Genomic DNA, 10,791 nt, shown 5'->3' with positions numbered 1-10,791 from the left:
AGAATTATGAGCTAAAAAGTCACAATTACCTCTTTTATTTTTTATTTCATGAAGGAAACAAGCTTCCATACCTTTTCTTTTGCTAGCTGCAAAACTGTATTTTTTTAAAGTTATAAAACAAAGATGGTTTTCATGAGATTCACTCAATGAGTAACATAAAAGAGTTTAATGATTAAACATACTGTGTATAAAACAGGATCATGCAGGCTAATAAACTTATGAGAAACATCAAAGGACAGAAAGTAACAAGTAAACAAAGTGTATGAATAAAAAAAAATGATAGAATCTTAATTTGTAATTGTGCATATTAAAAAAAAAAAAAAAAAAAAAAAACATTAGATTGCAAGAATATGATCCTATAAATGTAAAAAGCAAAGTCTTTCCTCCCTGATTCACACTCCAGAGTCTGTTCAGCAGCTGAGCTACATGAACTGATTACAGATTAAATTGTACCTTTCACCTCCGCCAAAACCTGCTTTTCAGGAACACTAGCTAGTGTGTCTCAGCCTCACACACTCAATCAAAGGGAACAATCAGTCAGAATGACACGAGCTCTTGTGTGGACTCAGGGCCCCTCGGGTGGAGGAAATGGATCTTTCTCACGCGAGCTTGTGAATGTGGGCGGATCTACAACATTCTCCTTCCTGCAATACAGCATAAATACTCTCCCTGTGAGTGTATGTGTGTCTTTCTGCAAATCTGAAGCTCACAGCGAGCACAAGGACGAAAAAACATGAGTCAAACACCACCTATGACTCAAATGAAGTCCAGGATGGAGGAAGCGGCGAAGATGAAGGATGAAGACAAGCTTTATAAGCGAGAGGGAATCCTGTACTCCTCCATTCTCAGCCCACCGGAGACCCTGGACAAGTTAAAAGACCTGGAGGCCAGAGAGGACGACCTCATCTTGGTGGCGTACCCTAAATGTGGTGAGTGAAACAATCTGTTTGCTTTACCAGCTATAGTGCAACTCTGGGCAAAGGCTGCAAGTGGAGTCGGGTTACAGTTTAGTTACATAACTTTCTCTTGTCAGGAATTTTCTCTAGTAAACTTTCCAGCTCTAACAGTTATTTATTTTCACAAAGTCTTGTTTTTGGCTCTACTAGAACAGGTTTTCCTGCTTGAATGTTGATTATTTTCCTCATATTCTCATTGTTGCAGCTCCTCTTTTCCCAGTCTGTCAGTAACGCTCTCTTTAGTTCCTGTCTCTATGAAGCCCCGCCTTCTGAAAAGCACAATGTGCTCCGATTGGTCGGCTGAAGGGACTCAAACAGCAACATTACACACTAAAGATAGATGAACTTAGAAAACAGCAGAACAGGTCCAAATCCACATCACGTAACCTGATGCTCTGCAATGCATGACTCACATTTGTATTCATTACGTAATAATGAGCGAGTTCTGCTCAATGTCAACACAACTGAAGCTGCAATTCTGGACACTGAAGACTGAAGCAATTCTGTGCTTTTGTGAAAATCACACACCAGTGGACTGAATTGAATTTATAGCAGAATTGGTCTTTACCAAATGTTAACATTGCAATAAATGTGGCCATTTACGTAATGTTGTTTTACAAACAATTTGCCCCAAACATTGCACAAAAATGATTTTACAAATAAAATTGTTGCTATTAATTTAATTTATAGTACTTAAGAAAGGTTTTATACTTTCATTTTGCTTGCGTTTCATGAATGAAAAATAAATGGCATTATAAAATTACCATTTAAAAGTTTGGGGTTTGGAAAACCCAAAAGTTTTTGGACAGAAATTAATACTTTTATTCATGAAGGACCCATTAAATTGCTCAAAAATGGCAGTAAAGACATTTAATTAAGATAAAGGCTGTTCTTTTGAACTTTCTATTCTTCAACAAATCCTGAAAAACAATTGTACACAACTTATAATAATCATAAATGTTTCTTAAGCAGCAAATCATCATATTAGAATGATTTCTGAAGGATCATGTGACACTGAAGACTGAAAATTCAGCTTTGATCACAGGAATAAATTATATTTTAAAATATATTCACATAGAAAGCTGATTTTTTTTCTAAAACATACATATATATATATATATATATATATATATATATATATATATATTTATTTTTTTTTTTTTTTTTAATTTCTTCAAGAGAGTTCAACTTTCTTTCTCTCCACTAAATCTGCTTGTAATCGATCTCTAACAGGGTTTAACTGGATGGTTGCAGTCTTGCGTAAAATCGTGAACGCTTCCACTGGGAAAAATGAGAAACCGCCTGAGAGGCCTCCTCTGGTTGAGTTTTTACCTCCAGATGTCCAAGAGGTCAGTAACAGCACAAACAATCTGGGAATGTTTAGCCAAAAACATCCCAGCACGTATAATATTACAGTTTCACACTGTTTGTCTTACAGAAACTGGCTGAAATGCCCCCGCGGAGGCTTCTGGGAACTCATCTACACCCTGACAACATGCCTGCCTCTTTCTTTACTAAGAAACCAAAGGTCAGGAGCAATCAGTGCACTTTGAATCACATTACAAAGGTCACATGACACTAGCAGATACCAAACTCACCTGGTTTTAAACTGTACTCTACTGTTCAAAAGTTTGTCTCTATTTTCAGATTCTGGTGGTGTTCAGAAACCCAAAAGACACCCTTGTCTCATACTTCCATTTCATGAACAAAAACCCGGTTCTGCCCAGCGCTGAGTCGTGGGACAAGTTCTTCTCTGACTTCATGGCTGGTGAAGGTGAGAAAAACACTCAACCATGAAAGTTAAAAATCATTTAAATGAAAACAGACTGAAGTCACACGGTTATTTGTGTCTCCTCTTCAGTTGCCTGGGGCTCTTATTTTGATCACGCTCTCGCCTGGGAGAAACGTCTAGACGACCCAAATGTGATGATCGTGACTTACGAGGAACTGAAACAGGTATAATTCTATTCGTTTTAAAAGTCAACATAAAAGAGTTCGCAACATTTTATTTCCATAATGGGATGTTAAACAAATATTTCTGATTATGAAGACTTAATTGAGCACAGGATTAGTTGTGTATTAAGAATAGGGTTGCAAAGGGGCGGAAAGTTTCCACGGGAACTTAACCTGAGGAATTTTGGAAATATTCCAATTTGGAAACTTAACAGGAATTTATGGGAATTAATTGGAAATTTTGGGAAATTTATATTAATTTACAATATTTATATCAAATGTATCATATAAAAACAAATATAAACATTTTGTTGAAATAACAGTTATTTTTCGCATTTAATTAATTCTAATGTAGTAAATATGTAAGATAAATATTTTTTAATTGCAGCAATTGTTATGTGTTATTTATTTCAGTGTCACATGATCCTTCAGAAATCATTCTAATATGATGATTTGATAGTTATTATCAATGTTGGAAACAGTTGTGTTGCTGAGTATTTTTTTTTGGAACCTGTGATACTATTTTCAGGATTCACCGATTAATAAAAAGTTAAAAAGAACAGAATTTATTCAAAATAGAAATCTTTTCTAACAATATAACTTTAATATCACTTTTTATCAATTTCACACATCCTTGCAAAATATAAGTATTCATTTCCTTTATTAAAAAAAAAAAAAAGAAAAATTACTGACCCCCAAAATTTGAACGGTAGTGTATATTGTTACAAAAGATTTCTTTTTTTAAATAAATGCGGTTCTTTAATAAAAAGTTAAAAAGAACAGAAATTATTCAAAATAGAAATCTTTTCTAACAATATCACTTTTTTATCAATTTCACACATCCTTGCAAAATATAAGTATTCATTTTTTTAAAAAAAATAATAAATTAGTGACCCCAAAATTTTGAACGGTACTGTATATTGTTACAAAAGATTTATTTTTTAAATAAATGCTGTTCTTTAACTTTTTATTCATCAAAGAATCCTGAAAAAAAGTATCACAGGTTATAAAAAAATATTAAGCAGCACGACTGTTTCCAACATTGATAATTGAGTATCAAATCATCATATTAGAATGATTTCTGAAGGATCATGTGACACTGAAGACTGGAGTAATGATGCTGAAAATTCAGCTTTGATCACAGAAATAAATTATATTTTTATGTCACAATAGAAAACACATTATTTTAAATTGTAGTTATGTTTCACAACATTACTGTTTTTTCTGTATTTTTGATCAAATGTGCATGTTATGGACTGGGGGAATGCACAGTGCATGCAGGGGCTTTTAACCAAAATTATGCTGCAAAATGTTTTACATTTAAGTACCCTGTTATAGGCTAACCTGCGATTTTGCAAATTCCCTGTTTATTCCAATTAATTCCCATATATTCCCATTAATTCCCATGGAAAGTATCCAGCTTTGAAAATTACTGGAATTTTGCAACCCTAATTAAGAAGTAAACAAAGTCAAATCTGACGTCATGTTGACTTTTAAACCTGCTGTGGTCAAAGACTTTTATTGATACCAGTCCGAGTTTGAAACATCCGAGACTTTTCTGCTGTTCATGTAGAACTTACCAGAAGGTGTGAAGAAAGTCTCGGAGTTCTTCAACCTTCCACTGACAGACGAGCAGGTCAGCGGCATCGCTGGAGAAAGTACGTTCAACGCCATGTTGGAAAACTCCCAGAAATCTCACGGCAATTTCGGCAACATCTTCTTCAGGAAAGGTAAAAGATGGATTTCAGATCTAACTAACTCAGACGTTTCTCCTTAAATTCCTCAGGTATAGAATATAGAGATATAAACATGTTTGCAGAGGTCATTTGATCTTTTGAGAATGTGATGAGAAATGTTTGAATTCAAATTGATTATTGAGGAGAAACATTTATACCTCAATATTTCTCAATATTTTTCAATTTAACCTCTCTTAGAAGAGAAATTAAATCGTCTCTGAAATTAATCTCTTATTTACATCATGTTTACACTATAATGAAAGGATTTATTTGTGATTTTCCTGTCATGTCTTGAACAGGTGAAGTGGGCGACTGGAAGAATCATTTTTCCGATGTCCAGAGTAAACAGATGGATGAGCTCTTCCAAACCAAACTAGCTGGAACAAAACTTGGAGCCAGACTGAAGTATGACTTTTACTGCCAGTAAATGTGAAGACATGACGAGGACCGATGGATGAAGACACGGTTTATTTCACAGGGATTCACGAGAGCAGCTGTTTAATTGTTTTCATGTTTTGATACATTCTATTGTTTACAATAAGCAAAAAAAAAACCTCACTCTGTCATTAAACCTCATGATGTGTATTTACTAACATTTATTAAAGATGTCAACACTTTTATTCTCTGTCAGAAAATTCAATTGCAAATGTTCACCAGTGGTCGGCGCAACAGTTCAGTGAGAAACACAATCAACCCATAATGATGTTAAACTGCTCTGATGGCTCACGGGCAGCAGGGAAAAATAATGCCGAATGCAGATGATAAAATGCAACCAACCGTATAACGGTGCATAGTTAGACCAGCAGAACAAATACGATTATCCCCTTTCAAAAGAGAGCAAGAAACACTTCCCATATTTCTTGTTGTTGATGTCAAAGGTTGTGTCTCTATTAATTCTTGATTCCAATTTCGATACCACGGCTAAAACTGCTAACATAAATTTCAAAGACAAGTAAATATTCATTAATAAAAAGTAGAAATAATTAAACTACAAGCAACACAAGTAAATAAATACAGTAGAACAAGGATAAAATGAAATAATCAGTGCTTTTTAAGATACAGAAATTGAATAAAGTAATCAAATGTAAAATAACACTTCAAATAATCTTCACTGTACAAAATAAATAAAGGTTAATCCTTATTAAATTTACAAAAACGTTATTCATTGAAGAGCAGGGAGTGATTTCTTTGTCATTTGTAGTTTGATTAACATTAAAAACACAGGAATATTAGGCTGCTGTCACTTTAAGACTAATGCACGGATCCAATATACTGATACACATGCGTTCTTTCTCTACCATAACCGACTACATTTACTTGGATGCTCGCAAAAGGTGGCATTTTGAGATAAATTTGTGTGAATTTGTCCGTTTTAGTGGTTGGCAGAGAAGACTAGTAATATGATTAACGTCAATCAAATGTTTGGGGAAATAAATACAGAAAAAAACATTGATTCATGGCTTTTGAGAATCGATATCGAATCAACCACATTTTTAAAAAACGATTTATCAAAAAATCGTGTTTTTTGCAAAGACCATATTTTTTTCTAGAGTTGATAAAAAAATATATATATATTTTTTTTTTAAAAGGTATTTGTTCACAAACAGCCACAAAACTGAAAAGCATCTCTTGTGTTATCCAAGTACAGAATAAATAGAATAATGAAAAATAAAACTTGTGCAGAGATTAGTTTTCTTTGTGCACAAGGGTTCATTAACATGTGGTGACAATGATGGATGCAAAAAATAGTATAATATTACGTTTTTTCAAGAAATCACGGGAAAATGAGCGAGGAGGAGAAAAAGAGTCTACTTCACTTTTCCACGAGGAGACAGCGACTGAAGCGACACCTGAGGCTTCCCAGAACACACATATTTCATCACTGGACTGTAGTGAGACGTCCACGACACAAATTGGTACAATGCCAAAAGATTTTGTCTTATTATAACAGCAGAAACAACTTAAAATACTCCATTTATGGTCATGCAGATAAAAGTAAGACATCATTCCAAACTGTAAAGGGTTTGTGTACACTCACAATAAAAACCAAACATTGTGCTTTTGTAAAATAAAAAAAAAAAAGCAGGATGCCGCTTTCTGCCGTCCCAGTTTCCTTTCCAGGAAGTTTGTGGAACGCGTCACAAAAATGAATCGAAACTCAGCGTATAGGCGTGCCATCTGAACTTTTGTTTTGGGTTGGTGCATTGATTGTCTTTTCTTCTTCAGCTGTTTTTCCTGTTGTGGCTGTTTGCAAACAGCGTTGCATTACCACACGCGCCCCCTTCTGGATTGGAGTGTGGATTGCCTCTGAATGACTGTATTCATCATCTGACTATATGCACTGAACCATGATGAATACATGTACCCAGTGCTGCGTTGAGCCTTCACGGGGCCCTGGGGCCCCATTCGACCGATTCGACTCTGGCCTTGGAATTTCAGAATGGCCAAAGCATCATTTCAGATGCGATGTGTCCGAAGATTATTCTGTCACAGACTTTTTTAATGCACGTTTTATTCCTAATAAATTTACTATTAGTTTCTTCTCTAAATATGTTTTAATCACGTTTTATGTGCATTTTATTTCGTTGAATAAAACATATCCACCCCAACAAGTGTACAAGTTACATTTATTCACATTTTGTGCAGTATCTTAAAATGTGCAGACGTAGCCATTTTTTTTTTTTCAGAAAACCAATATGACTCATTTAAATTCTGTACTACTTACATTACTGCATGCATAAGTTTCAGAAACCCACTTTAAAAATGATAGTCAAATGCAATAGATCATCGTTAAAACCCTTTCTTTGTCCATTTATTCAGCTTCTTAATGATTTTAGTAGTCACATTTAACATAGATAGGTTTTAGCAAGTTATTGACAACATTATTTCTATTATACTTCATTTTTATGAACATATGCACACGGCTTCTGTCTCGATAGACAAACATGGACAGGATGTGGGACCTCAAAATAGTCCTCAAAACCCAACTACATTAAAAATATGGTTGCAGCGAGGATCAATATGATTGTTTTGCAGTTTTTGAACCAATTCTGTCAAAAAGATGATATTACATTCAAAAAATGCTTGGTTAAAAACAACCCAAGTTGGGTTGAAAATGGATAAACCCAACAATTGGGATGTTTTAACCCAATGTATGTCCAATATGCTGGGTAGTTTTATTTAACTCAACTATTGTTTAAAATTGAATGTATGGCTGGATTAAAATGAACCCAAAATAGGTTGGAAATTAAAAATCAGACACAATTACTAGAGGAAACAATAATAATCAAAAGGTGAAAACAACCCAATTGTTGAGTTAAAACAACCTAATTATTGGGTTTGTTTTTAACCCAGCAGTGTAAGAATCACAGTTGATATCTCTAGAAGCTTGTTTTCACCACAGAATTAGAAAATAAAAAATGCGAGAAAAAGTCAGAATTGTTTGGGATTTTATAACTCAATCACGAGTTTATATCTCGCAGTTCTGAGAAAAAGAGTCAAATTTTCTGGATATAAAATTACAATTGCAAGTTTTAAAAAAGCCCAAATTGAGAGACAAAAATTTGCAATTAATTTTTTTTTTTTTTTATTCTCTGGCAGAAACAAGCTTCCATAGAGATCACTTCCGGTTGATTTGATCGCACCAGAAGTGGAAAGTCACATCAGGTGCATTGCATTGTGGAAATGCAATTCATTTTGGCAATTGCAGTTTGCATCCATTACGCTAATTTGCACACTGTGCACAATGCATATTGTAAAAATAGTATGAGTATATGCTATTCTAAACACAGCCATGCCGTTAGACTCGTCAGGACCATCTCATCACTCCTAATGAAGTCTAATTACAGCCGTGTTGATGTGAACAGCAGATGACCCCTACATGAACAGCACATCCTGGAACTGCTAGAGTTTTCTTGTCAAAACAAGACGATCAGTGAGGAAATGCAGAAAAGTGCTCATCCGACAGACATCAATTTAATCCAATTTCAGGCTAATGTCACCAAAAACAGGAACATGTAGGCCACTATATAATATATACGATGTAAATCTAAATGGCCCTGTGGTCCATTTAAGAGGCATATTAAAGTTGGCTGCTACAAAGTCTACAATATATCGCAATGAGAATATGGCTCAATGGTTTTATAACTGCAGTAAAACAGCTGATGTGGGTTTGACTGATGCATTTTATAGGAACATGGATTGATAAACACTGGTGCGATTGACTGATGTGAATGTGTCATCAGGTATTCCTGGTAGCGCATAAACTTGCATTGTTAAAAAACAGACCTTTGAATCAAAAGTTTGAGGTAAAGATGTTTCTGAATGCTCACTAATGCTGCACCTATTTGATTAAATACAGTAAAAACTGTGATTTATTTTTACAATTTATATGTGAATATATAGTAAAGTGTCATTCATTTCTGTGATCAAAGCTGAATTTTCAGCATCATTACTCCAGACTTCAGTGTCACATGATCCTTCATAAATCATTCTAATATGATGATTTGCTGCTCAAGAAACATTTATGATTATTATCAATGTTGGAAACTGTTGAGCGGCTTCATATTTTTGTCGAAACCGGGATATTATTTATTATATATATATATATATATATATATATATATATATATATATATATATATATATATATATATATATATATATATATATATATTTATTTATTTAATTTTTTTTTTTTTTTCAGGATTCTTTGATTAATAGAAAGAATTAGAATTAATTTGTAACATTATAAAAGTCTTTACTATCACATTTGATCAGTCCTTACTGAATAAAAATATTCATTTCTTACAAAAATCTTATTGACCCCAAACTCTTGAAGTGTATATGAGCCGTTCTGCAGAATTGGTTCAAAGTCAGAGTTGAAAAAAAAATTTCATTTTCCACAAATTTTGTATGTATTGTTTTTTGTATGTATAAATTGTTTAACACCTAAAACACACATTTCTAGTAATTGTGCAGTTATTTCTCATATTGTATTTTCAGAAAGTTTTGGAATATTTTTCGTCTCTCCAAATTTGTCACTACCGAAACACAATAATAAATAATTTAATAAGAAGTGTCACATTGACCTATTAAGATTTTGTTTACATCTATCTTGCAAATATATTTTTTGATATTTTTTAATAAAGTTTTCACAGGTAAATCAATAACAATTACAATTTTAACAATATTTCAAGTGTAATTTATGAGATTTGTTGTATTTTTAAATATTTCTTTGTAAAAGTCAAAGTTTATCAAACTGATTTCAAAGTGAAGGATTCATTAGTTTGAATAAACATTGAATCAAACACTATAATAACATCTTAGTTGATCATTCAATATACTTTATTTTTGGCAAAACATCTCGTTTCGGACGTGACTGCACAGTTTCGGTAGTGACAGTAATGTGTTGGTAGTGACCACATCACATGACACAATTTAACTCGCATACTAAAACACTAATGATTTGCAAAATTTAGTTTATTTCCCCCAAATAAATGATTATGAGTTCCTTTTGTCACTACCAAAACAGTCACGACCGAAACATGTGGTGAAGTTTCGGTAGTGACAATTTTAGGCACTTTTGAGCCGCTCAAAGATGATAATCCGCACAAGGTTATCTAGCACAGATCTGAACAGTTGTACACACATAAAAAGTATATTTTATGGAATAACAGCCAAAATAGTTTGCTTAATTGCAGAAAAAGGTGTTTGTTAGTGACGTTCCTTAAAGTTCCACACAGATTTTCAGACTTCTGAACTCATTTAACTCAGAATGATGATCCATCTGCTGTGAAAGAGAGGCTGTGAGAGACACAGGAATATTTCCTGATCAGAAATGTAGAAGTGTGTTAAAATCAGTCTCAGACAATGGACTAAAACACTGTTTCGGTAGTGACATGAAAATGCAGGACACTTTTTTTTTTTTTTTTTTTTTTTTTACATAAAGTTTCATGATTTAAAAATAGAAATATAAAAAATATTTTTTAACTTCACCTTTAAAATAAAAAATAAAATAAAAAATATATTGTAAAAATATTTTCACAAGTTCCAGAAAAGTTGGGACACTGTACAAATTGTGAATAAAACAGGAATGCAATAATTTACAAATATCATAAACTTATATTTTATTCACAATAGAATAT

At 33.2% G+C, this 10,791-nt stretch overlaps 1 protein-coding gene across 1 annotated transcript; it reads left to right on the top strand.

Annotated features, from left to right (window-relative positions):
* Window positions 1-638: 638 nt before the first annotated feature.
* Window positions 639-5,265, top strand: sult6b1 (sulfotransferase family, cytosolic, 6b, member 1). The gene is made up of 7 exons (XM_048172355.1): window positions 639-929; window positions 2,190-2,305; window positions 2,395-2,484; window positions 2,604-2,730; window positions 2,818-2,912; window positions 4,483-4,639; window positions 4,945-5,265. The coding sequence occupies exons 1-7, from the start codon at window positions 734-736 to the stop codon at window positions 5,070-5,072; spliced, it is 909 nt and encodes a 302-aa protein (XP_048028312.1). The 5' UTR covers window positions 639-733; the 3' UTR covers window positions 5,073-5,265.
* The last annotated feature ends 5,526 nt before the right edge of the window (window positions 5,266-10,791 follow it).

The sequence above is a fragment of the Megalobrama amblycephala genome, linkage group LG21 (assembly GCF_018812025.1).
Source record: "Megalobrama amblycephala isolate DHTTF-2021 linkage group LG21, ASM1881202v1, whole genome shotgun sequence".
In the NCBI taxonomy this organism is placed as follows: domain Eukaryota; kingdom Metazoa; phylum Chordata; class Actinopteri; order Cypriniformes; family Xenocyprididae; genus Megalobrama; species Megalobrama amblycephala.
Note: the sequence above shows the minus strand (reverse complement) of the source record. Positions and strands in the feature narration are given on the sequence as shown.

Bases quoted from the DNA above. Each gene is read 5' to 3' on its own strand.
- sult6b1 (XM_048172355.1), top strand. From the start codon at position 734: ATGAGTCAAACACCACCTATGACTCAAATGAAGTCCAGGATGGAGGAA. The intron at 2,306-2,394 runs GTCAGTAACAGC...TTTGTCTTACAG, and splicing joins TACCTCCAGATGTCCAAGAG to AAACTGGCTGAAATGCCCCC. The intron at 2,731-2,817 runs GTGAGAAAAACA...TCTCCTCTTCAG, and splicing joins TGACTTCATGGCTGGTGAAG to TTGCCTGGGGCTCTTATTTT.